The sequence below is a fragment of the Somniosus microcephalus genome, unplaced genomic scaffold, assembly GCF_052327205.1.
Source record: "Somniosus microcephalus isolate GS21.2 unplaced genomic scaffold, FLI_Smic_1.0 unresolved_chr7, whole genome shotgun sequence".
Taxonomy (NCBI): domain Eukaryota; kingdom Metazoa; phylum Chordata; class Chondrichthyes; order Squaliformes; family Somniosidae; genus Somniosus; species Somniosus microcephalus.
This window is the reverse complement of record NW_028225185.1, coordinates 34039717-34066797: the sequence shown is the minus strand read 5'-3', so window position 1 is coordinate 34066797 and position 27081 is coordinate 34039717. Positions and strand designations below refer to the sequence as shown.

Below are 27081 nucleotides of genomic sequence, written 5' to 3'. Positions count from 1 at the left end.
CTGGGTAATTTGCTGCGAACGATGGTCTGTTTGAGGTTAGGCGGCTGTTTGAAAGCGAGTAGTGGAGGCGTGGGGATGGCCTTAGCGAGGTGTTCGTCGTCATTGATGACATGTTGAAGGCTGCGAAGAACATGGCGTAGTTTCTCCGCTCCGGGGAAGTACTGGACGACGAAGGGTACTCTGTTGGTTGTGTCCCGTGTTTGTCTTCTGAGGAGGTCTATGCGATTTTTTGCTGTGGCCCGTCGGAAATGTCGATCGACGAGTCGAGCGTCATATCCCGTTCTTACGAGGGCGTCTTTCAGCGTCTGTAGGTGTCCATTGCGTTCCTCCTCGTCTGAGCAGATCCTGTGTATTCGCAGGGCTTGTCCATAGGGGATGGCTTCTTTAACGTGGTTAGGGTGGAAGCTGGAGAAGTGGAGCATCCTGAGGTTTTCCATGGGGTAGAGTGAAGTGCTGAGGTGTCCGTCTTTGATGGAGATTCGTGTGTCCAAGAATGAAACCGATTCTGAGGGCTCGATGGGCCGAAATGGCCTCTATCTGCACTGTGGGGACTCTGTGGACTCTGTGGAGTAGTCCATGGTGAGTTTGATGGTGGGATGGAACTTGTTGATGTTATCGTGTAGTCGACAGTTCCGACGGGCCACAGCAAAAAATCGCATAGACCTCCTCAGAAGACAAACACGGGACACAACCAACAGAGTACCCTTCGTCGTCCAGTACTTCCTCGGAGCGGAGAAACTACGCCATGTTCTTCGCAGCCTTCAACATGTCATCGATGATGACGAACACCTCGCTAAGGCCATCCCCATGCCTCCATTACTCGCCTTCAAACAGCCGCCTAACCTCAAACAGACCATCGTTCGCAGCAAATTACCCAGCTTTCAGGAGAACAGCGACCACGACATCACACAACCCTGCCACGGCAACCTCTGCAAGACATGCCAGATCATCAACACAGATACCATCATCACACGTGAGGACACCACCCACCAGGTACATGGTACATACTCATGTGACTCGGCCAACGTTGTCTACCTCATACGTTGCAGGAAAGGATGCCCCGGAGCATGGTACATCGGCGAGACCATGCAGACACTGCGACAACGGATGAACGGACACCGCGCAACAATCGCCAGGCAGGAGTGTTCCCTCCCAGTCGGGGAACACTTCAGCAGTCAAGGACATTCAGCCTCCGCTCTTCGGGTAAGCATTCTCCAAGGCGGCCTTCGGGACACACGACAACGCAAAATCGTAGAGCAGAAACTGATAGCCAAGTTCCGCACTCATGAGGACGGCCTCAACCGGGAGCATGTCACGCTACATGTAACCCCACCTGACGTAGGGTCATCCAGACTCGAGTCGTCGTTGGCTTGTTCTCTTTACACAGATGCGGCCGGACCTGCTGTGATTTCCAGCAAAGAAAATGTTTTTTGTCTGTATTTTGTTTTTCATACAGACCCCAGCATCTGCAACATTTTACCCCTTGTGACCCCACCTCATTGTTCTTTGATGTAATGTTTTCCTGACTGACCTGTTTGGACACCATTCACACCTTTGATTGCTGTGATTATCTCTCTGCCGAGGTGTGATAAATGGCAGTTAGAAAGATTACCTGTAATCATCTGCCATTATTCTCTGACTATATATGCTGTGTCTATATGCATCTCTCCACTTCACCTGACGAAGGAGCAGCGCTCCGAAAGCTTGTGATTTCAAATAAAGCTGTTGGACTATAACCTGGTGTTGTGTGACTTCTTACATTTGTCCACCCCAGTCCAACACCGGCATCTCCACACCATGGCTATGTTTCTATGTTTGTTGCACAAACCAGCCCCCCCCCTTTCTCCTCAGTGGTATCTCCCGCCAGCAGATTTTTACCCCCCCCCGCCCCCCCTCAATGGTCGAGTCCAGCCGCCTCGGCGCCTTCAATCCAAGATGGCGGCCGTTGCCGACAGAGCCGACTGCCTGCGATTGTATCCTTTCGCCAGCTTCCCCGGAGATTGTGAAGCTAGTTTTATTTCTCTCTCTCTCTCGGAAAAAGGGGGGTTTTGAATAGGGAGGGAGAAGCGGTGGCTGTTTCACGTCTGGGGCCAAGCGAGCGGAGCGCCCCCCCTGCCACGCGGCCTCCTGGGAGTTGTAGTTCGGCGCACCGACTGCGCATGCCCGGTCCGTTAACGCCCGCTGGGAGTTGTAGTTTCACTCGCTGCGCCTGCTCAGTGGGCAGGAGCAGTCGGCGGCGGCGCGCTGGGAGATGTAGGCCGAGCGTTGCTGCGCATGCCCGGTCCGCTGCAGCATGCTGGGAGTTGTAGTTTTATTTATATACATAAGTCATTGCTTGGGACACTAAACTTGGAAGTATAATGAGGAGGGAGGATAGGGACAGACTTCAAGAAGGCAGAGACAGGCTGGTGGAATGGGCGGGCAGGTGGCAGATAAAGTTTAATGCAGAAAAGTGTAAAGTGATACATTTTGGTAGGAAGAACGAGGAGAGGCAATATAAACTAAAGAGTACAATTCTAAAGGGGGTGCAGGAACAGAGAGACCTGGGGGTATATGTGCACAAATCATTGAAGGTGGCAGTGCAGGTTGAGAAAGCGGTTAAAAAAGCTTACAGGATCCTGGGCTTCATAAATAGAGGTGTAGAGTACGAAAGCAAGGAAGTTCTGATGAACCTTTATAAAACTCTGGTTCGGCCTCAACTGGAGTATTGTGTCCAATTCTGGGCACCGCACTTTGGGAAGGATGTGAAAGCCTTAGGGAGGGTGCAGAAAAGATTTACAAGAATGGTTCCAGGGATGAGGGACTTCAGTTACGTGGAGAGACTGGGGTTGTTCTCCTTAGAGCAGAGAAAGTTAAGGGGAGATTGACCAGAATGGTACCAGGGATGAGGGACTTCAGTGACGTGGAGAGACTGGAGAAGCTGGGGTTGTTCTCCTTAGAGCAGAGAAGGTTAAGAGGAGATTGACCAGAATAGTACCAGGGATGAGGGACTTCAGTGATGTGGAGAGACTGGAGAAGCTGGGATTGTTCTCCTTAAAGCAGAGAAGGTTAAGGGGAGATTGACCAGAATGGTTCCAGGGATAAGGGACTTCAGTGATGTGGAGAAGCTGGGGTTGTTCTCCTTAGAGCAGAGAAGGTTAAGGGGAGATTGACCAGAATGGTACCAGGGATGAGGGACTTCAGTGATGTGGAGAGACTGGAGAAGCTGGGATTGTTCTCCTTAAAGCAGAGAAGGTTAAGGGGAGATTGACCAGAATGGTTCCAGGGATAAGGGACTTCAGTGATGTGGAGAAGCTGGGGTTGTTCTCCTTAGAGCAGAGAAGGTTAAGGGGAGATTGACCAGAATGGTACCAGGGATGAGGGACTTCAGTGATGTGGAGAGACTGGAGAAGCTGGGGTTATTCTCCTTAGAGCAGAGAAGGTTAAGGGGAGATTGACCAGAATGGTACCAGGGATGAGGGACTTCAGTGATGTGGAGAGACTGGAGAAGCTGGGGTTGTTCTCCTTAGAGCAGAGAAGGTTAAGGGGAGATTGACCAGAATGGTACCAGGGATGAGGGACTTCAGTGATGTGGAGAGACTGGAGAAGCTGGGATTGTTCTCCTTGGAGCAGAGAAGGTTAAGGGGAGATTGACCAGAATGGTACCGGGGATGAGGGACTTCAGTGATGTGGAGAGACTGGAGAAGCTGGGATTGTTCTCCTTGGAGCAGAGAAGGTTGGGAGGAGATCTGATAGAGGTGTTCAAACTCACGAGGGGTCTGGACAGAGTAGAGAGAAACTGTTCCCATTGGTGGAAGGGTCGAGAACCAGAGGACACGGATTTAAGGTGATTGGCAGAAGAACCAAAGGCGACATGAGGAAAAACTTCTTTACGCAGCGAGTGGTTAGGATCTGGAATGCACGGCCTGAGAGGGTGGTGGAGGCAGATTCAATCACAGCTTTCAAAAGGGAATTGGATCAGTACCTGAAGGAAAAGAATTGCAGGGCTACGGGGAACGGGCGGGGACTAGTTGAGAGTCGCCACGGGCTCAACAGGCCGAATGGCCTTCTTCCGTGCTGTAACCATTCTATGATTCTTATAGATGTGATAAGTTTTTTTTAAAATTCTTTCATGGGATGTGGGCATTTATTGCCCATCCCTAATTGCCCTTGAGAAGGTGGCGGTGAGCCGCCTTCTTGAACCGCTGCAGTCCCGTGTGGTGAAGGTGCTCCCACAGTGCTGTTAGGGAGGGAGTTCCGGGATTTTGACCCAGCGACGATGAAGTAAAGGCCGAGATATTTCCAGAAATTTCATTTGTTATCGCCGGTTTACTATTAATAAACGATTAAATGTTGGTGTGCAGAGGGATTTAGATGTCCTTGTATACGAAACACAGAGAGTTAGCATGCAGGTACGGCAAGCAGTTAGGAAGGCAAATGGTATGTTGGCCTTTATTGCAAGGGGTTTGGAGTATAAGCGTAAGGAAGTCTTGCTACAATTGTTTGTATCCAAGTTTGCCGACGATACAAAGATGGGAGGGAAAGCAGTGAGTGAGGAGGACATAAAAAACCTGCAAAAGGACATAGACAGGCTAAGTGAGTGGGCAGAAATTTGGCAGATGGAATATAATGTTGGAAAGTGTGAGGGTATGCACTTTGGCAGAACAAATCAAAGAGCAAGTTATTATCTGAATGGAGAGAAACTGCAAAGTGCTACAGTACAAAGGGATCTGGGGGTCCTGGTGCATGAAACACAGAAGGTTAGTATGCAGGTGCAGCAGGCGATCAGGAAGGCCAATGGAATCTTGGCTTTTATTGCAAGGGGGATGGAGTATAAAAGCAGGGAAGTCTTGCTTCAGTTATACAGGGTACTGGTGAGGCCACACCTGGAATACTGCGTGCAGTTTTGGTTTCCATATTTAAGAAAACATATACTTGCTCTCGAGGCGGTTCAGAGAAGGTTCACTCGGTTGATTCCGGAGATGAGGGGGTTGACTTATGAGGAAAGGTTGAGTAGGTTGGGCCTCTACTCATTGGAGTTCAGAAGAATGAGAGGCGATCTTATCGAAACATATAAGATTGTGAGGGGGCTTGATCGGGTGGATGCGGTGAGGATGTTTCCACTGATGGGTGAGACTAGAACTAGGGGGCATAATCTTAGAATAAGGGGCTGCCCTTTCAAAACTGAGATGAGAAACTTCTTCACTCAGAGGGTAGTAAATCTATGGAATTTGCTGCCTCAGCTGTGGAAGCTGCGACATTAAATAAATTTAAAACGGAGATAGACAGTTTCCTAGCTGATAAGGGAATTAGGGGTTACGGGGAGCGGGCAGGGAAGTGGACGTGAGTCTAGGTTCGGATCAGCCATGATCCTATTGAATGGCGGAGCAGGCCCGAGGGGCCGTATGGCCTACTCCTGCTCCGACTTCTTATGTTCTTAATGTTTAATTGTACAGGGCCTTGGTGAGACTACACCCGGACTACTGTGCACAGTTTTGGTCTTCTTATCTGAGGAAGGATATACTTGCCTTGGAGGCGGTGCAACGAAGGTTCACGAGATTGATTCCTGGGATGAGAGGGTTGTCCTATGAGGAGAGATTGAGTAGATTGGGCCGATACTCTCTGGGGTTTAGAAGAATGAGCGGTGATCTCATTGAAACATATCAGATTCTGAGGGGGATTGACGGGGTAGATGCTGAGAGGCTGTTTCCCCCCCTGGCTGGAGAGTCTCGAACCAGGGGTCACAGTCTCAGGATAAGGGGTCGGCTATTTAGGACTGAGATGAGAAATTTCTTCACTCAGAGGGTTGTGAATCTCGGGCGAGTAGGCGCCGCTTGATAGCACTGTCAATGACACCTTCCATCACTTTGCTGATGATTGAGAATAGACGGATGGGGCGGTAATTGGCCGGGTTGGATTTGTCCTGCTTTTTGTGGACAGGACATACCTGGGCAGTTTTCCACATTGTCGGGTAGATGCCAGTGTTGTAGCTGTACCGGAACGGCTTGGCTAGAGGCGCGGCTAGTTCTGGAGCACAAGTCTTCAGCACGATAGCCGGGATGTTGTCGGGGCCCAGAGCCTTTGCTGTATCCAGTGCGCTCAGCCGTTTCTTGACATCGTGTGGAGTGAATCGAATTGGCTGAAGACTGGCTTCTGTGATGGTGGGGACCTCAGGAGGTCAAAATGGAGCATTGTTTCCTGCACATTACACCAGAAATGTCCAATTATAGTTTGAAGTTGCATTTACTGCAGTGAAAATGATTGGCAGGAATACTTACAAGTCATTATTTTTTTATATATTCAAAAGTGAGCTTCTTATCCCGAGCAGAGGCGAGAGGTGCTGTACCTGCCCGGGGTGGAGGGGGTGCTCTGCCGCTTTCTGTGTTCCGACTACATCTACACCTCCAGAACATCGCCCGTCTCCGCCCCTGCCTCAGCTCATCCGCTGCTGAATCCCTCATCCCTGCCTTTGACCCCCTCCAGACTCGACTATTCCAACCCTCTCCCACCCGGCCTCCCACCTTCCACCCTCCGTAGCCATCAACTCATCTAAAACTCGGCTGCCCCCGTGTCCCAACTCGCACCATAGAAACATAGAAGATAGGAGCAGGAGTCGGCCATTTGGCCCCTCGAGCCTGCTCCGCCATTTAATGAGATCATGGCTGATCATCCAAATTCAGTACCCTGTCCCTGCCTTCTCCCCATATCCCTTGATCCCTTTAGCCTTCAGAAATATATCTAACTCCTTCTTGAATATATTTAATGAATTGGCCTCATCTGCCTTGTGTGGTAGAGAATTCCACAGGTTCACCACTCTCTGGGTGAAGAAATTCCTCCTCATCTCTGTCCTAAATGGCTTACCCCTTATCCTTAGACTGTGACCCCTGGTTCTGGACTCCCCGGCCATCGGGAACATCCTTCCTGCATCTAGTCTGTCTAGTCCTGTTAGAATTTTATAAGTTTCAATGAGATCCCCTCTCATTCTTCTAAACTCCAGCGAATATAAGCCCAATCGACCCAATCTCTCCTCATACGTCATTCCTGCCATCCCAGGTATCAGTCTGGTGAATCTTCGCTGCACTCCCTCCATGGTAAGAACATCCTTCCTGCATCTCTTTTGCACCGAGTCCCATTCACCCATCACCCCCTGTGCTCGCTGACCTACATTGGCTCCCGGTTAAGCAAGGCCTCGATTTCAAAATTCTCATCCTCGTGTTCAAATCCCTCCATGGCCTCCTCGCCCCTCCCTATCTCTGTAACCTCCTCCAGCCTCTACAACCCTCCGAGGTCTCTGCGCTCCTCCAATTCTGGCCTCTTGCGCACCCCCCGATTTCCATCACTTTGCCATTGGCGACCGCATCAGGGCCTCGAGCTCTGGAATTCCCTCCCTAAACCTCTCCGCCTCTCTCCTCCTTTAAGACGCTCCTTAAAACCGACCTCTTTGACCCAAGCTTTTGGTCGCCTGACCCCTAATATCTCCTTATGTGGCTCGGGGTCAGATTGTGTCTGATTTACGCTCCTGTGAAGCACCTTGGGACGTTTTACTACGTTAAAGGTGCTATACAAATGCAAGTTGTCGTTGCATAGCTCCTTAACTCGGTGATCCCAGTAATCTGAGCGTGCCTTTTCCCTCGGTGCTGGAGGCACAGATCGCCCTCGGATCACTCAGCCCAGACTCCGAGCCCCGGAAAGGAGGGATCAGCAAAGCGTTGACTGTGACGGGCTGCGTACTCCAAGTGTAAGCGTGGGTTATGTTATATTGTCAAACAAGACCGGGTGCAGAGGATATTGACCAGAATGGTCCCAGGGATGAGGGACTTCAGTTATGCGGAGAGACTGGAGAAGCTAGGATTGTTCTCCTTAGAGCAGAGAAGGTTAAGGGGAGATTGACCAGAATGGTACCAGGGATGAGGGACTTCAGTGATGTGGAGAGACTGGAGAAGCTGGGGTTGTTCTCCTTAGAGCAGAGAAGGTTAAGGGGAGATTGACCAGAATGGTACCAGGGATGAGGGACTTCAGTGACGTGGAGAGACTGGAGAAGCTGGGATTGTTCTCCTTAGAGCAGAGAAGGTTAAGGGGAGATTGACCAGAATGGTACCAGGGATGAGGGACTTCAGTGACGTGGAGAGACTGGAGAAGCTGGGGTTGTTCTCCTTAGAGCAGAGAAGGTTAAGGGGAGATTAAATCGAGGCGCTCAAAATTGCAAAGGGATTTTGATAGAGTCGATCAGGAGAAACTGTTTCCAGTGGCAGGAGGGTCGGTAACCAGAGGACACAGATTGAAGATAATCAGCAAAAGAACCAGAGGGGGAGATGAGGAGACATTTTTTCGGGGAGTGGGTGTGGGGGGGATCGGGGAGGTGGGCTGGGGAAGCGAGGATTGCGAAAGGGGAAGCGGGGAATGGGGGAAGAGGGTGGGATACAATGAATTGTGGCCGGAGATCTTAATCCTCTCTCTCTCTCCCACCCCTCTGCAGGCACTGGGAGGCGGATGAAGCTCGCATCCTTCGTGTGTCAGTCAGCTCGTTCCTGGATCACCTCGCGCTCGTCCTGCAGACCATGGACAGATTCGGGCCCCCGGGCCCCAGGTAGAGGCGGGCCTCCCCGCGGGGCCAGAGACACTCTCGTCGCAGAACACGCCACGACGACGGTGGCGGGGAGGGAAGAGTTCCGCTGTTTGTTTCTTTGACAAAACATTTTCCGCACAGCCGACCCGCTTTGAGAGACATGGACGCGCCCGCGGCCCAACCGTGGCTGGGCTCATCGAACTCCGCACAGGCCGGGAATGGAGCCTGGGTCTTACCTGCTGTGTGTGTGGGGTGGGGGGGCTCGTTTGCCCAGTGACCACTGTGGTTATCTGAAATGGGTTGTGTGTGGGGCGCTCGCCCTCTCTAATTACGTAGGATTCACAGCCCAGAAACAGGCCATTCAGCCCCTCTGCTCCGTGCCGGTGTTCCTGCGCCACACGAGCCTCCTCCCGCCCCTCTTTTTATCTCACCCCATCACTGTATCCTTCTGTTCCTGTCTCCCTCATGTGTTTATTCAGCTTCCCCCTTAAATACATCTACTATTCGCCTCGACCACTCCCTGTGGTAGTGAGTTCCACATTCTCACCACTCTCTGGGTAAAGAAGTTTCTCCTGAATTCCCCATTGGATTTATTAGTGACTCTCTTATATTGATGGCCCCTAGTTCTGGTCTCACCCCACAAGTGGAAACATCTTCTCTACGTCTACCCTATCGAAACCCCTTCATAATCTTAAAGACCTCTATCAGGTCACCCCTCAGCCTTCTCTATTCTAGAGAAACGAGCCCCAGCCTGTTCATCCTTTCCTGATTGGTATATCCTCGCATTTCTGGTATCATCCTTGTAAATCTTCTCCGCACCCTCTCCAGTGCCTCTATATCCTTTTTATTATAGGGAGACCAGAACTGTCCACGGTGCTCCAAGTGTGGTCTAACCAAGGTATAGGGAGACCAGAACTGTGCACGGTGCTCCAAGTGTGGTCTAACCAAGGTATAGGGAGACCAGAACTGTGCACGGTGCTCCAAGTGTGGTCTAACCAAGGTATATGGAGACCAGAACCGTGCACAGTGCTCCAAGTGTGGTCTAACCAAGGTATAGGGAGACCAGAACTGTGCACAGTGCTCCAAGTGTGGTCTAACCAAGGTATATGGAGACCAGAACCGTGCACAGTGCTCCAAGTGTGGTCTAACCAAGGTATATGGAGACCAGAACTGTGCACGGTGCTCCAAATGTGGTCTAACCAAGGTATATGGCAACCAGAACTGTGCACGGTGCTCCAAGTGTGGTCTAACCAAGGTATATGGAGACCAGAATTGTGCGCGGTGCTCCAAGTGTGGTCTAACCAAGGTATATGGAGACCAGAACTGTGCACGGTGCTCCAAATGTGGTCTAACCAAGGTATATGGCAACCAGAACTGTGCACGGTGGTCCAAGTGTGGTCTAACCAGGGTATATGGAGACCAGAACTGTGCACGGTGGTCCAAGTGTGGTCTAACCAGGGTATATGGAGACCAGAACTGTGCACGGTGCTCCAAGTGTGGTCTAACCAAGGTATAGGGAGACCAGAACTGTGCACAGTGCTCCAAGTGTGGTCTAACCAAGGTATAGGGAGACCAGAACTGTGCACAGTGCTCCAAGTGTGGTCTAACCAAGGTATATGGAGACCAGAACTGTGCACAGTGCTCCAAGTGTGGTCTAACCAAGGTATAGGGAGACCAGAACTGTGCACAGTGCTCCAAGTGTGGTCTAACCAAGGTATATGGAGACCAGAACTGTGCACAGTGCTCCAAGTGTGGTCTAACCAAGGTATATGGAGACCAGAACTGTGCACAGTGCTCCAAGTGTGGTCTAACCAAGGTATATGGAGACCAGAACTGTGCACAGTGCTCCAAGTGCGGTCTAACCAAGGTATATGGAGACCAGAACTGTGCACGGTGCTCCAAGTGCGGTCTAACCAAGGTATATGGAGACCAGAACTGTGCACAGTGCCCCAAGTGTGGTCTAACCAAGGTTTGATCCAAGTTTAACACAACTTCTCTGATTTTGAATTCTATCCCTCTAGAAATAAACCCTCGTGCTTGGTTTGCCTTTTTTTAAATGGCCTTATTAACCTGCGTCGTTACTTTTAGTGATTTGTGTGTTTGTCCTCCGAGATCCCTTTGCTCCTCTCCCCCATTTAGATTCTTATTTTCCAAATACTGTAATGTGTGACCTCCTTTATTTTTCTTACCACAACGTGATACCTCACGTTTATCCGTGTTGAAATTTCCAGTGAAACAACTGGCGGGCGTTACATGTGGTTTCGGGGGCAAGTGCACCCTTGAGGTCATTGGCACCCACGGGTGCCCTCACCCAACCGCACTGGGCCACTGCGCCAGGCGAAGGAACAAGGAGAAAGATGGGGGGGGGTGTCTTTTACGCTTGATAGAAATGTACTCGATGTAATCAGCACCCAGTGAGATTAAACTGGGGTTAAAAACGGTTGAATAAAGATTGCGGAGAGTCACGACGATTCAGTTCCTCTGTCTTTGCAATTGAAACTGGTGCTCAAATGTGTCCTCACAACATAGATCAAAGAAAGTCTCGCATTTCTCCAGCGCCTTTCCCCACCTCAGGACATCCCCAAGCGCTTCACAGCCAATGAAGGACTTTTTTTGAAGTGTGGTCACTGTTGTAATGTAGGAAACGTGGCAGCCAATTTGCGCACAGCAAGCTCCCACGAGCAGCAATGTGATAATGAGCAGATCATCTGTTTTTAGTGATGTTGGTTGTGGGATCAATATCGGCCCCAGGACACCGGGGAGAACTCCCCCCTGCTCTTCTTCCAATAGTGGCCGTGGGATCTTTTACATCCACCCGAGAGAGCAGACGGGGCCTCGGGTTTAACGTCTCATCTGAAAGACGGCACCTCCGACAGTGCGGTGCTCCCTCAGTACCGCCCCTCCGACAGTGCGGCGCTCCCTCAGTACCGCCCCTCTGACAGTGCGGCGCTCCCTCAGTACCGCCCCTCCGACAGTGCGGCTCTCCCTCAGTACCGTCCCTCCGACAGTGCGGCTCTCCCTCAGTACCGCCCCTCCGACAGTGCGGCGCTCCCTCAGTACCGCCCCTCCGACAGTGCGGCGCTCCCTCAGTACCGCCCCTCCGACAGTGCGGCGCTCCCTCAGTACCGCCCCTCCGACAGTGCGGCTCTCCCTCAGTACCGTCCCTCCGACAGTGCGGCTCTCCCTCAGTACCGCCCCTCCGACAGTGCGGCGCTCCCTCAGTACCGCCCCTCCGACAGTGCGGCTCTCCCTCAGTACCGTCCCTCCGACAGTGCGGCTCTCCCTCGCTACCGCCCCTCCGACAGTGCAGCTCTCCCTCAGTACCGCCCCTCCGACAGTGCGGCGCTCCCTCAGTACCGCCCCTCCGACATAAGAAATAGGAGCAGGAGTCGGCCATTCGGTCCTTCGAGCCTGCTCTGCCATTCAATGAGATCGCAGCTGATCTTCTGCCTCAACTCCATTCACCGGCCCGATCGCCATATCCCTTGATGCCTTTACTAGTCAGAAATCGACTTCTGTTTTGAATATACCCAATGACTGAGCCTCCACAGCCCTCTGGGGTAGAGAATTTCAAAGATTCACCAACCGCTGTGTGAAGACATTTCTCCTCATCTCAGTCCTGAATGGTCTACGCTTTATCCTGAGACTGTGGCCCCTGGTTCTAGACTCCCCAGCCAAGGGAAACATTCTCCCAGCATCCACCCTATCAAGTCCTGGAATAATTTTGTGAGCTTCAATGAGAGCCCCTCTCATTCTTCTGAATTTAAGAGAATACAGGCCTAGTTTACTCAATCTCTTCTCGTACGACAGTCCTGCCATCCCAGGAATCAGTCTAGTGAACCTTCGCTGCACTCCCTCTATGGCAAGTATATCCTTCCTTAGGTAAGGAGACCAAAATTGTACACAGTACTACAGGTGTGGTCTCACCAAGGCCCTATATAATTGGAGTAAGACTTTACTCCTGTACTCAAATCCTCTTGTAATGAAGGCCAGCATACCATTTGCCTTCTTAATGGCTTGCTGCACCTGCACATTCACTTTGTGACTCATGTACAAGGACACACAGGTCCCTTTGAACATTTGCATTCCCCAATCTTTCACCATTTAGGAAATACTCTGCCTTTGTTTTTTCTACCAAAGTGGATAACTTCACATTTATCCACATTATATTCCATCTGCCATGTTCTCGCCCACTCACGGAGCCTGTCGAGATCCCTTTGAAGCCTCTTCACATCCTCTTCTCAACTGACACTGCCACCTCGCTTTGTATCAGCAAATTTATAAATGTTATACATTTAGCCCCCTTATCCAAATCATTGATACAGATTGTGAATAGCTGGGGCCCAAGCACCGATCCTTGCGGTACCCCACTAGTCACAGCCTGCCATCCTGAAAAAGACACGTTTATCCCTACTCTTCATTTTCTGTCTGTTAACCAATTCTCAATCCATGCTAGTATATTACCCCCAATTCCATGTGCCCTAATTTTGTTCACCAACCTCTTGTGTGGGACCTTATCGAAGGCCTGCTGAAAATCCAAATACACCACATCTACTGGTTCCCCTTTGTCTACTCCACTAGATACATCCTCAAAGAACTCAAAGGTTTGTCAAACAGGATTTCCCTTTCATAAATCCATGTTGACTCTGCCCAATCTTATTAGTTTCTAAGTGCCCAGTTATTGCATCCTTTATAATAGATTCCAGCATTTTCCCAACTACTGATGTGAGGCTAACAGGTCTGTAGTTCCCCGTTTTCTCTCTCCCTCCTTTCTTAAATAGCGGGGTTACATTTGCTATCCTCCAATCTGCAGGAACCGTTCCACAATCTATAGAATTTTGGAAGATGACAACCAATGCGTCCACTATCCCAATGGCCACGTCTTTCAAAACCCTTGGATGCAGGTCATCCGGTCCTTGGGATTTATCGATTTTTAGTCCCATTAATTTTGTTAGTACTGTTTTTTTTACAAATAATAATTTCTTTAAGTTGCTCATTCTCGCCACACCCTTGGTTTTCTCGTGTTTCTGGGAGGTTTTTTTGTGTCTTCCTCCGTGAAGACAGAAACAAAGTATTTATTTAATTTCTCTGCCATTTCCTCATTCCCCATTATAAATTCTCCCATCTCTGACTGTAAAGGACCAACATTTACCTTGGCCAGTCTTTTCCCATACCTATAGAAGCTTTTACAATCTGTTTTTATATTTTGCGCTAATTTGTGCTCATATTCCATTTTCCCTTTTCTTTATCAATTTCTTGGTCCCCCTTTGCTGATTTCTAAAAAGATCCCAATCCTCAGGCCGACCGCTTTTTCTGGCAACTTTATAAGCTTCCTCCTTTGACTTAATACTAGCTTTAATTTCTTTTGTTAGCCATGGTTGGATCACTTTTCCTTTTGGGTTTTTATGCCCTAGAGCAATATATGTTTGTTGCAAATTATGCGGCGCTCCCTCAGCACCGCCCCTCCGACAGTGCGGCGCTCCCTCAGCACCGCCCCTCCGACAGTGCGGCGCTCCCTCAGCACCGCCCCTCCGACAGTGCGGCGCTCCCTCAGTACTGCCCCTCCGACAGTGGGCTGCTCCCTCAGTACCGCCCCTCCGACAGTGCGGCGCTCCCTCAGTACCGCCCCTCCGACAGTGCGGCGCTCCCTCAGTACCGCCCCTCCGACAGTGCGGCGCTCCCTCAGTACCGCCCCTCCGACACTGCAGCGCTCGCTCAGCACTGCACTGGAGTGGCAGCCTAGATTTTTGTGCTCAAGTCTCTGGAGTGGGACTTGAACCCACGACCTTCTGACCCAGAGGCGAGGGCGAGACCCAATGAGCCACGTCCGACACAGCCCTGTATTCCCGGCCAGGTCCTTCCCCCACTCCGTACGTCTGTAACCTAACCCGGTTAAACTGAGAGGACGGGTTGCACAGACTAGGCTCGGCTGCCCGCGGTGGGTTTCAGCTGTTGCGACGGAGGTCCCGAGGCCAATAACCACACAGCCGAGCGGCCAGGGGAGGCTTCACACATGCAGATTGAAAACAGTTTTATTTCTTATGTCATCCAGACGTTACTTGAGCAAAGCTCGGCATTTAGTACATCACGCGACGAGGGGGGGGGGGGGGTGGTGGGGAGGAATCTGTACACACACAGCCCCCCCTCCGCCTGTGGAATATAAAAATCAGAATTTCTATGATATATATATATTATACACACGGCCGCCTGACTGGGGCAGAGCTAGGAGTTTCTCGGACACTGGGTGCTCGAGCGGTTAAGAAAAACCAGGTCCACCGTTTCTCCCCCCCCACACGCACTGACCGAGTGAGAAACACGAGGCTTCCTACACTGACCCCCCCCACACACACACCCCTCCCCGGGCAGAAGCAGTAATCCCAACACTGTATAAACTGTTGTCGGGTGGAGCTGGGCAAGAGGGGGGTAAAAAAAGACATTGGAAAAAACGTGCATCTTATATTCTCATCAAAAAAAAACCCTGGCTGGTGTTTGGGAAAATGCGACGGTCACGGGAAGAGAACCAGGTTCACGGGGAGCTGGGAGTGGAATGGGGAGATTGTACCCGTTCGAGAGGCACGAGCAAAGACCAACACCGCAAGGCGGTGTCAGATGCAGGAGCGAAGCCTTACAGAGCAGCCTTGGGATCGGGGTTTTCTTCACCCCACACACACACATCTCCTCCGACGTGTAGCCGATAAACTGCACGCCCGAGACGTGACGGGGAAAGGGGGGATTCAAAGCCCGCGCTGGAAGCCCAATCTACAGGTCAGGATCGCGCCGTCGTTCTGGATTATAGGAGGGGGGGGGGAAGTTAACTTTCAAAGTTTGTGACCTTAAAAGGTTTACGCGAGTGCAGTTTTGAAGTGACATCAAAAGGGGGAGGTTTAATTCTAGTGAGATTCGCAGGCGCAGTGACCAGTAAAACAGGTGCCGACGTTGACCAGAAAGCGCAGTCCTGCCGTCGAGGGAGGGGAGGGGGCTGAGCGCCGATCGCAAGTCCGTGATGCCCACAGATTTTCTGAGAGTGGTGGGGGGGAAAAAGATGCTTCGGAAGCATCTGACCCCAGGTTTTGGAAACGTGGAGGGGTGGGGGCTGCGAAGGGCATCGCGCAGTTTGCAATCGGAGGGTTTTCTCAAACGCTTCTCTCACTCACCCCAGCTTCCGAGGCCCACCCAACTAACGGGTGCTTTGGGGGGGTGGGGGGGGAACGGGACAGACACAGACAAAGGGGTAGAGACATCAGTCCCCTTTCCCCAGGGCTGCAGACAAGCAGTTGCCACCCCCACCCACAGGCGACGATCAGACGGGCCGGGGTCAGAGCGGATCGCCGTCTTAAATTAACTGTACAACACAGGGCAATTTCTTACGGAAAGAGAAAGGGCGCAAGAAATCCTCAACACGGCTCGTGACTTAAACTTTCCGCTGGCTTAGACGGTTCGATTAATTTATTGTTGCGTTATTTACTGCGGTTAAATTTCACACACGATGTATTTTTTTAAAAAGCAATTAGGGTGCGGCGGGCTGTTAAAATAATAAATGAATCCCTGCCGTGCACAGCGCGAGGGCGTTCTCTCCGCCCCTGACCCCTCTGGGAGCTGTCTTCAGAAGATGAAACTGTAACTGATTTTCCCCCTCCCGCAAATGAGACACACGTCAACAAGAGGGCGGGAGAGGAGATCGGTTTGACGAGTGGGATTTAACCAGCTAAGACTCTTGGATGGGACGTTCAGGAGGGGTGGTCCCGGTGCGGAGAGTGATGGCAAGTCCCGCCGTTGGTCCAGCTGTGAATGAGAAACTGCGGCCAGGCAAATGAATCAGGCTTGGGGGGAGGGGGGGGGGGGTGGAGGTGGTGGTGTGGCGGGTTAAAGGCAGCACCGAGCAAGCAAGATCCCACGGCCCAGTCAGTCAGTCGCAGCAGAGTTCAGCCCGAGGAACGTTTCTGGTCTCCCTCGCTCGGTCCGGCTCCCACGGGCGGCTGGAACCAGCGGTCTCCGAGGCAGCGGAGAGAGATCTTGTTCCGCAGGAGGGTGTCTTTTTGGTCTTGGAGATGAGGAGGGGGGGGGGGGGGGGGGGGGGAGGCAGGGACAGGAGGAGGAGAGTGGGGAAGGGCTTTGTGCAGGATCGGTGGGTGTGTTGTGCGTGCCTCGCTCCCACTGCACCCCCTCTCTCCAACAGTTCAACATTTGCAGCTGTCTGTCGCCGCCAGGGGTTTATCGTTCTGGTCCAGCTTAATCGGATCGGGAAACTCATTGTACAACTCGACCTCTGTCTCCTGCAATCACAGAACAGGTCGAGGCTTAATACACGTACACAAAACATCAAACCACCCCGCCTTCCCTCCCCACCCAGAGTCAGGAGTGTGATGCAACACTCTCCCCTTGCCTGGATGAGATCAGCTCCGACAACACTCAAGAAGCTCGACACCATCCAGGACAAAGCAGCCCGCTTGATCCACCACCTCCGACAGTGCGGCGCTCCCTCAGTACCGCCCCTCCGACAGTGCGGCGCTCCCTCAGTACCGCCCCTCCGACAGTGCGGCGCTCCCTCAGTACCGCCCCTCCGACAGTGCGGCGCTCCCTCAGTACCGCCCCTCCGACAGTGCGGCGCTCCCTCAGTACCGCCCCTCCGACAGTGCGGCGCTCCCTCAGTACCGCCCCTCCGACAGTGCGGCACTCCCTCAGTACCGCGCTCCCTCAGTACCGCCCCTCCGACAGTGCGGGGCTCCCTCAGTACCACCCCTCCGACAGTGCGGCGCTCCCTCAGTACCGCCCCTCCGACAGTGCGGCACTCCCTCAGTACCGCGCTCCCTCAGTACCGCCCCTCCGACAGTGCGGGGCTCCCTCAGTACCGCCCCCTCCGACGGTGCGGCGCTCCCTCAGTACCGCCCCTCCGGACAGTGCGGCGCTCCCTCAGTACCGCCCCTCCGACAGTGCGGCGCTCCATCAGCACCGCCCCTCCGACAGTGCGGCGCTCCCTCAGTACAGGACCCACCTGTTTCAGTGCATTGCGTGCGATGGTCTGAAAGGCTTGGTCGACGTTGATGGCCTCCTTGGCGCTGGTCTCGAAGTAGGGGATGCTGTTCTTGCTCTGGCACCAGGCCTGTGCCCGTTTGGTGGGCACCTGCCGGCTATCCAGGTCGATCTTGTTGCCCAGGACCACGAAGGGGAAGTTTTCGGGATCCCGCGGGCTGGCCTGGATCAGGAACTCGTCCGCCCAGCTGTCCAGCGTCTTAAAGGTGTTCGGGGTGGAGACGTCGAACACCAGCACGCAGCAGTCGGCACCTCGATAGAACGCCACGCCCAGAGACTGGAATCGCTCCTGACCCGCCGTGTCCCAAATCTAGAACAACAATAATTCCCAAATATTCATAGCACTCAACATGGCACAGGTTAGATACAGAGTAAAGCTCCCTCTACCACTGTCCCATCAAACACTCCCAGGGCAGGTGCAGCACAGGTTAGATACAGAGTAAAGCTCCCTCTACACTGTCCCATCAAACACTCCCAGGGCAGGTACAGCACGGGTTTAGATACAGAGTAAAGCTCCCTCTACACTGTCCCATCAAGCACTCCCAGGGCAGGTACAGCACGGGGTTAGATACAGAGTAAAGCTCCCTCTACACTGTCCCATCAAACACTCCCAGGGCAGGTACAGCAACGGGGTTAGATACAGAGTAAAGCTCCCTCTACACTGTCCCCATCAAACACTCCCAGGGCAGGTACAGCATAGAAGATAGGAGCAGGAGTAGGCCATTTGGCCCTTCGAGCCTGCTCCGCCATTCAACGAGATCATGGCTGATCATTGAAATTCAGTACCCTGTCCCTGCCTTCTCCCCATATCCCTTTAGCCTTAAGAAAGATATCCAACTCTTTCTTGAATATATTTAATGAACTGGCCTCCACCACCCTCTGTGGCAGAGAATTCCACAGGTTCACCACTCTCTGGGTGAAGAAATTCCTCCTCATTTCAGTCCTAAATGTCCTACCCCTTATCCTTAGACTATGACCCCTGGTCCTGGACTCCCCGACCATCGGGAACATCCTTCCAGCATCTCGTCTGTCCAGGCCTGACAGAATTTTATAGGTTTCGATGAGATTCCCTCTCAATCTTCTAAACTCCAGTGAGTATAAGCCCAAGCGACACAATCTCTCCTCATACGTCATTCCTGCCATCCCAGGTATCAGCCTGGTGAATCTTCGCTGCACTCCTTCCATGGCAAGAACGTCCTTCCTCAGATAAGGCGACCAAAACGGCACACAATACTCAAGGTGCGGTCTCACCAAGGCCCTGTACAACTGTAGCAAGACATCCTTGTTCCTGTACTCGAACCCTCTTGCTACAAAGGCCAACATACCATTTGCCTTCTTAACCGCCTGCTGCACCTGCATGCTTACCTTCAGCGACTGGTGCACAAGGACACCCAGGTCTCTTTGCACTTCCCCTTCTCCCAATCTATTGCCATTCAAATAATAATGTGCCTTCCCTGTTTTTGCAACCAAAGTGGATAACCTCACATTTATCCACATTATAGTGCATTTGCCATGTTTCTGCCCAATCACCTAACCTGTCCAAATCATACTGGAGTTTCATGACATCCTCCTTGCAGCATACCCGCCCACCCAGCTTTTGTGTCGTCTGCAAATTTGGAGATATTACATCCAATTCCCTCGTCCAGATCATTAATATATATTGTGAACAGCTGGGGTCCTAGGGCCGATCCTTGCAGTACCCCACTAGTCACTGCCTGCCACTCGGAAAACGACCCGTTTATTCCAACTCTTTGCTTTCTGTCCGCCAACCAGTTCTCTATCCAAGTCAATACCTTGCCCCCAATCCCATGATGCCTTAATTTTGCACGCTAATCTCTTATGCGGGGACCCTTATCGAAGCCTTCTGAAAGTCCAAATACACCACATCCACTGGTTCTCCCTTATCTATTTTTACCAGTTACATCCTCAAAAAATTCCAGTAGATTAGTCAAGCATGATTTACCTTTTGTAAATCCATGTTGACTTTGTCCGATCCTGTCACTGCTTTCCAAGTGCTCTGCTATTACATCTTTTATAATGGACTCTAGCATTTTCCCCACTACCGATGTCAGGCTTACCGGTCTATAATTCCCCGCTTTTTCTCTGCCACCTTTTTTGAATAGTGGGGTAACATTAGCTACCCTCCAATCCATGGGTACTGTTCCAGAGTCTATCGAGTTCTGGAAGATGACCAGCAATGCATCTACTATTTCTAGGGCCACTTCCTTAAGTACCCTGGGATGTAGATTATCAGGCCCTGGGGATTTATCGGCCTCGAGTCCCATCAATTTTCCTAACACCATTTCCCTACAAATATTGATTTCTTTCAGTTCCACCCTTTCATCAGACCCTATGTTCCCCGGTATTTCTGGGAGGTTATTTGTGTCCTCCTTTGTGAAGACAGAACCAAAATATGTATTTAGTTGGTCTGCCATTTCTTTGTTCCCCATTATAAATTCCCCCGATTCTGACTGCAAGGGACCTATGCTTGACTTCACCAATCTTTTTCTCTTCACATATCTATAAAAGCTTTTACAGTCAGTTTTTATGTTCCCTGCAAGCTTACTCTCATATTCTATTTTCCCTTTCTTAATTAATCCCTTTGTTGAATCCTGAACTGCTCCCAATCCTCAGGATTATTGCTTTTTCTGGCCAATTTGTATGTCCTCTCCTTGGATCTTATGCTATCCCTAATTTCCCTTGTTACCCACGGTTGAGTCACCTTTTTTGTTTTATTTTTATGCCAAACTGGGATGAACAACTTCTGTAGTTCATCCATTCGGTCTTTGAATGTTTGCCATTGCCTATCCACCGTCACCCCTTTGAGTACCATTCCCCAATCAATCCTACCCAACTCTCTCCTCAGACCATCATAGTTTCCTTTATTTAAATTGAGGACCCTTGTTTCTGAGTCAACTACTTCATTCTCCATCTTAATGAAGAATTCGATCATATTATGATCGCTCCGACCCAAGGGGCCTCGCACAACAAAATTGCTAATTAATCCTTTCTCGTTACATAATACCCAGTCTAAGATGGCCTGATCTCTGGTTGGTTCCTCAACATATTGGTCCAGGAAACCATCCCGTAAACACTCCAGGAATTCCTCCTCCACAGTATGGTTACCAATTTGGTTAGCCCAATCTATATGTAGATTAAAGTCACCCATGATGACTGCTGTGCCCTTATTGCACACTTCTTTAATTTCCCTTTTAATGCCATCCCCAACCTCCGCCTTACTGTTTTGGAGGTCTATATACCACTCCCATTCATGTTTTTTTCCCCTTAGTATTTCTCAATTCTACCCATACAGATTCCACATCATCAGAGCTAATATCCTTCATTACAATTGTGTTAATCCCTTTAACCAGTAATGCTACCCCACCTCCCTTTCCTTTTTGCCCATCTTCCCTGAATATCGAATACCCCTGGATGTTGAGTTCCCAGTCTTGGCCATCCTTGAGCCACGTTTCCGTAATCCCAACCAAATCATATTCGTTTACATCTATTTGCGCAGCCAATTCATCCACCCCTCGCATAAAAAAAACAAGCCTGAAGGCTGTGTGTCTTAAACGCTCTTAGGCCTATGAGAATTGTTATTTACTGTAGCCATGTTTGATTTAAACCGTTGATTTCTCTGACTGCCACTTTTGTTTTTCTCCTTCCTATCTTTTGCTTTTATCCTCGTTTCCCTTTCCTCTGTCTCCCTGCTCAGGTTCCCAACCCCCTTCCATTTTAGTTTAAACCCTCCACCACAGCACTAGCAAACAAACCCCCTAGGACATCGGTTCCAGCCCTGCCCAGGTGCAAACCGTCCGGTTTGAACTGGTCCCACCTCCCCCAGAACCGGTTCCAATGTCCCAGGAACTTCAATCCCTCCCCTGGCACCATTCCTCTAGCCACATATTCATCTGAAGTATCCATCAAACACTCCCAGGGCAGGTACAGCACGGGTTAGATACAGAGTAAAGCTCCCTCTACACTGTCCCCATCAAACACTCCCAGGGCAGGTACAGCACGGGTTAGATACAGAGTAAAGCTCCCTCTACACTGTCCCCATCAAACACTCCCAGGACAGGTACAGAGTAAAGCTCCCTCTACACTGTCCCATCAAACACTCCCAGGGCAGGTACAGCACGGGTTAGATACAGCGTAAAGCTCCCTCTACACTGTCCCCATCAAACACTCCCAGGGCAGGTACAGCACGGGTTAGATAAAGAGTAAAGCTCCCTCTACACTGTCCCCATCAAACACTCCCAGGGCAGGTACAGCACGGGTTAGATACAGAGTAAAGCTCCCTCTACACTGTCCCATCAAACACTCCCAGGACAGGTACAGAGTAAAGCTCCCTCTACACTGTCCCATCAAACACTCCCAGGGCAGGTACAGCACGGGTTAGATACAGAGTAAAGCTCCCTCTACACTGTCCCATCAAACACTCCCAGGGCAGGTACAGCACGGGTTAGATACAGAGTAAAGCTCCCTCTACACTGTCCCATCAAACACTCCCAGGGCAGGTACAGCACGGGTTAGATACAGAGTAAAGCTCCCTCTACACTGTCCCATCAAACACTCCCAGGGCAGGTACAGCACGGGTTAGATACAGAGTAAAGCTTCCTCTAAACTGTCCCCATCAAACACTCCCAGGGCAGGTACAGCACGGGTTAGATACAGAGTAAAGCTTCCTCTAAACTGTCCCGTCAAATACTCGCAGGGCAGGTACAGCACGGGTTAGATACAGAGTAAAGCTCCCTCTACACTGTCCCATCAAACACTCCCAGGGCAGGTACAGCACGGGTTAGATACAGAGTAAAGCTTCCTCTACACTGTCCCCATCAAACACTCCCAGGGCAGGTACAGCACGGGTTAGATACAGAGTAAAGCTTCCTCTAAACTGTCCCCATCAAACACTCCCAGGGCAGGTACAGCACGGGTTAGATACAGAGTAAAGCTCCCTCTAAACTGTCCCGTCAAATACTCGCAGGGCAGTCTGTAAAGGGAGCAATGTTGTTTGTCCAATACTGTCCATAGGAATCGGTGCCTCGGTTTAATGTCTCATCCAACAGTGCGGCGCTCCCTCAGTACTGCCCCTCCGACAGCGCGGCGCTCCCTCAGTACCGCCCCTCCGACAGTGCGGCGCTCCCTCAGTACCGCCCCTCCGACAGTGCGGCGCTCTCTCAGTACCGCCCCTCCGACAGTGCGGCGCTCCCTCAGTACCGCCCCTCCGACAGTGCGGTGCTCCCTCAGCACTGGCACCGGGGGAAAGAGAGTGTCGGGCCTGGATTACGGGGCTCGAACCCATGGCCTCCTGACTCGGGAGGCGAGAGCGAGACCCAGCCAGCCACAGCTGATGGATCAACACTCGATACGCTCTCCGACTCGAGACCCTGGTTGGTCAACAAGGAGGGGGTATTTCTGCCTGGAATGGGGCAAGGGTGAAGCCCAGGAGGAGGAGGAGCAGCAGAGGCACGGAGCGAGGGACGAGACAGCAAGCGAGCGCTGGGCTTACCTGCATGGTGACCAGCCGATCATCCACCAGCACCTCCTTGGTCAAGAAGTCTGCTCCGATCGTCGCCTTGTACTGGTTGCTAAATTTCTTGTTGACATATTGATTCATCAGCGAAGTCTTACCAACGCTGCGGGGGGTGGGGGAGAAAAGGGCAGAGAATCCGTTAGCACGACAACGCACCTCCCCGCTCGCCCCGAATTCGTGCATCGCTGGCAAGACCAGCAATTATTGCCCCCTCCCCAGGAGGATGAAGAATAGCGATAGATACCCCCTCACTAATACACAAGGGAACACAGGGCCGTTCAGCCCCTCGAGCCTGTTACATTAGGAACAGGAGGAGGCCATTCAGCCCCTCCAGCCTGTTACATTAGGAACAGGAGGAAGCCATTCAGCCCCCTCGAGCCTGTTACATTAGGAACAGGAGGAGGCCGTTCAGCCCCTCGAGCCTGTTACATTAGGAACAGGAGGAGGCCATTCAACCCCCTCGAGCCTGTTACATTAGGAACAGGAGGAGGCCGTTCAGCCCCTCAAGCCTGTTACATTAGGAACAGGAGGAGGCCGTTCAGCCCCTTGAGCCTGTTACATTAGGAACAGGAGGAGGCCATTCAGCCCCCTCGAGCCTGTTACATTAGGAACAGGAGGAAGCCATTCAGCCCCCTCGAGCCTGTTACATTAGGAACAGGAGGAGGCCATTCAGCCCCCTCGAGCCTGTTACATTAGGAACAGGAGGAAGCCATTCAGCCCCCTCGAGCCTGTTACATTAGGAACAGGAGGAGGCCATTCAGCCCCCTCGAGCCTGTTACATTAGGAACAGGAGGAAGCCATTCAGCCCTCTCGAGCCTGTTACATTAGGAACAGGAGGAGGCCGTTCAGCCCCCTCGAGCCTGTTACATTAGGAACAGGAGGAGGCCATTCAGCCCCCTCGAGCCTGTTCTGCCATTCAATTAAATCATGGTTGATCTGTATCTTAACTCCATTTTCCTGCCTTGGTTCCATAACCCCTTATCCAACTAAAATCTATCGATCTCAGTTTTAAAAGCTCCAATTGACCCCCAGCCTCAACAGCTCTTTGCGGGGGGAGAGAGAGTTCCAGATTCCCACCAGCCTTTGTGTGAAGAAGTGCTTCCTGACATCACCCCTGAACGGCCTGGCTCTAATTTGAAGGTTCTGCCCCCTTGTTCCGGACTCCCCCCCCACCAGAGAAAATAGTTCTCTCTCGATCGAATCCTTTAATCATCTCAAACACCTCGATCAGGTCGCCCCTTAATCTTCTACACTCGAGGGAACACAAGCCCAGTCTGTGCAACCGGTCTTCGGGATTTAACCCTTTTAGCCCCCGGGATCGTTCTGGTTCCAAGCCACTGTAAAACACCCATCCCCGGCTTACGCTCCGAACATGCCTTACCCAGAGTCTCCCAGAATGATCACTTTCAGTAACACCTTCTTCCGTGACGCCATAGCCAAACCTGGAAAATTAAACAGGGGCCGGGGAATTCAGAGTGAGAAAGCACCCGAACCACCAACAAATCTCTCATCCTCCACATCCCCCAAGCACCGACCCCGCTCCCGACCAACGCCCCGAGCTCTCAGGTCACAGGACAGCGGCCCCCGGGGCCAGGGACGCACCCCCACCCCCTCCTGGGGGCAGCACTCACCCGCCTTCCTCACGGGACATCAAGCAGAGGTGCCCCTTGACGCCGAGTTTAGAAGCGCTGGAAACATAAAGAGGTGAGGCAGCAAAGAGAAAAGACTCTAATTTCTCCACCGCCTTTCACCACCTCAGGACGGCCCGAAACTCTTCACAGACAATGAAGTACTTTTTTTTCCCTGAAGTGTGGTCACTGTTGTAATGTGGGAAGTGCGGCAGCCAATTTGCACACAGCAAGCTCCCACAAACAGCAATGTGATAATGAGCAGATCATCTGTTTTAGTGATGTTGGTTGAGGGATAAATATTGGGCCCCAGGACACCGGGGAGAACTCCCCCCCTGCTCTTCTTCCAATAGTGGCCGTGGGATCTTTTACATCCACCTGAGGGGGCAGACGGGGCCTCGGGTTTAACATCTCATCCCGAAAGACGGCACCTCCGACAGTGCGGCGCTCCCTCAGTACCGCCCCACCGACAGTGCGGCGCTCCCTCAGTACCGCCCCTCCGACAGTGCGGCGCTCCCTCAGTACCGCCCCGCCGACAGTGCGGCGCTCCCTCAGTACCGCCCCTCCGACAGTGCGGCGCTCCCTCAGTACCGCCCCTCCGACAGTGCGGCGCTCCCTCAGTACCGCCCCTCCGACAGTGCGGCGCTCCCTCAGTACCGCCCCTCCGACAGTGCGGCGCTCCCTCAGTACCGCCCCTCCGACAGTGCGGCGCTCCCTCAGTACCGCCCCTCCGACAGTGCGGCGCTCCCTCAGTACCGCCCCTCCGACAGTGCGGCGCTCCCTCAGTACCGCCCCTCCGACAGTGCGGCTCTCCCTCAGTACCGCCCCTCCGACAGTGCGGTGCTCCCTCAGTACTGCCCCTCCGACAGTGCGGCGCTCCCTCAGTACCGCCCCTCCGACAGTGCGGCGCTCCCTCAGTACCGCCCCTCCGACAGTGCGGCGCCCCCTCAGTACCGCCCCTCCGACAGTGCGGCGCTCCCTCAGTACCGCCCCTCCGACAGTGCGGCGCTCCCTCAGTACCGCCCCTCCGACAGTGCGGTGCTCCCTCAGTAACGCCCCTCCGACAGTGCGGCGCTCCCTCAGTACTGCCCCTCCGACAGTGCGGCGCTCCCTCAGTACCGCCCCTCCGACAGTGCGGCGCTCCCTCAGTACCGCCCCTCCGACAGTGCGGTGCTCCCTCAGTAACGCCCCTCCGACAGTGCGGCGCTCCCTCAGTACTGCCCCTCCGACAGTGCGGCGCTCCCTCAGTACCGCCCCTCCGACAGTGCGGCGCTCCCTCAGTACCGCCCCTCCGACAGTGCGGCGCTCCCTCTGTACCGCCCCTCCGACAGTGCGGCGCTCCCTCAGTCAGTGCGGCGCTCCCTCAGTACCGCCCCTCCGACAGTGCGGCGCTCCCTCAGTACCGCCCCTCCGACAGTGCGGCGCTCCCTCAGTACCGCTCCTCCGACAGTGCGGCGCTCCCTCAGTACTGGCACCGGGGAGTGTGTCAGGTCTGGATTTTTGCACGCGGGGCTGTGGAGTGGGGGCTCGAACCCACCAACTTCTGACCGGGAGCCGCAACCATCGTAACAAGGGCAGCGTTGGTGGGCCGGGGGGGGAGGGGAGAAGAGACCCTTTTGGTTTCCTCCTTCAGATTTGGAGAGGGGCAAAAAGAGGTGAGGTTGAGATTCCTGGAGGGAACCCCAGCTGCCACCTAGCTTGGAGACAGCAACAGGGTGAACCCCTGGTTGTTCGCGCGCATGCGCGCCCCTCTAGCCCCGCCAGCGCGCGCATCCCTCTCCCCTCCCCGCCATTCGCGCATGCGCAGCGCCGACGCCCGGAGACCCCCCCCAAGATGGCGGCCGCGGCCTCGGCCTCCTCGGTCCGGCGGCGTCTAAGACCGGAGGAATGGGAAAAGGGGGCCGCAAGCGGGGCAACGAAGACGGGCCGCGAACTCCGCTCACGTTCAAGAGCCGGCAGGCGGGCGGGGTTGGGGGTTAATCGAGGTGCCGAGGCCTCGGCAGCAAACTGCAAGCGGTTTTCTGGCCCCGCCGCCCCGACCCGAGTCCTGGCAACCAGCAAAATGGCGGCTTGTGGCTAGCGGATGGGATGTGATGTCAGCCCGGCCCCCTTCCTTTTCCGCCGGAAGCCGTCACTGATTTATTGATCAATCGTGTTAATTTATTCATGCATCACTTAATTTATTCATGATCGTCTAATTTATTCTTTAATTTAATTTATTCTTGCATCATTTAATTTATTAACTTATAATTTAATTTACTCAATTATCATTTAATTTATCATTTAAGTTATTCAATTATCATTAAATTTATCATTTAATTTATTCAATTATCATTTAATTTAAC

The 27081-nt window shown here is 52.5% G+C and overlaps 3 protein-coding genes across 5 annotated transcripts in view; 2 read left to right on the top strand and 1 right to left on the bottom strand.

The window, feature by feature from the left end:
* The window catches only part of LOC147086771 (uncharacterized), a 518811-nt gene that overhangs the window by 473851 nt on the left and 17879 nt on the right, over positions 1–27081 (top strand). The window lies entirely within an intron of this gene.
* On the top strand, positions 1902–11407 carry lage3 (L antigen family member 3). Its single transcript, XM_085978951.1, has 3 exons — positions 1902–1973; positions 7589–7717; positions 8456–11407. Exons 1-3 carry the CDS (start codon positions 1936–1938, stop codon positions 8568–8570), a joined length of 282 nt encoding a protein of 93 aa, XP_085835077.1. The 5' UTR covers positions 1902–1935; the 3' UTR covers positions 8571–11407.
* Positions 14562–26861, bottom strand: LOC147086772 (ras-related protein Rab-7a-like). Of its 3 annotated transcripts, XM_085978947.1 has the most exons (5): positions 26680–26860; positions 24490–24550; positions 23085–23211; positions 17538–17885; positions 14562–16818 (listed from the first exon to the last, which is right to left on the bottom strand). In XM_085978947.1, exons 2-5 carry the CDS (start codon positions 24540–24542, stop codon positions 16723–16725), a joined length of 624 nt encoding a protein of 207 aa, XP_085835073.1. In that variant the 5' UTR covers positions 24543–24550; positions 26680–26860; the 3' UTR covers positions 14562–16722. The 3 variants fall into 3 exon arrangements, with proteins under 3 accessions (XP_085835073.1, XP_085835075.1, XP_085835074.1); XM_085978949.1 differs by lacking the exon at positions 24490–24550 and having other exon boundaries at positions 26680–26861; XM_085978948.1 differs by lacking the exons at positions 24490–24550; positions 26680–26860 and adding an exon at positions 24740–25224.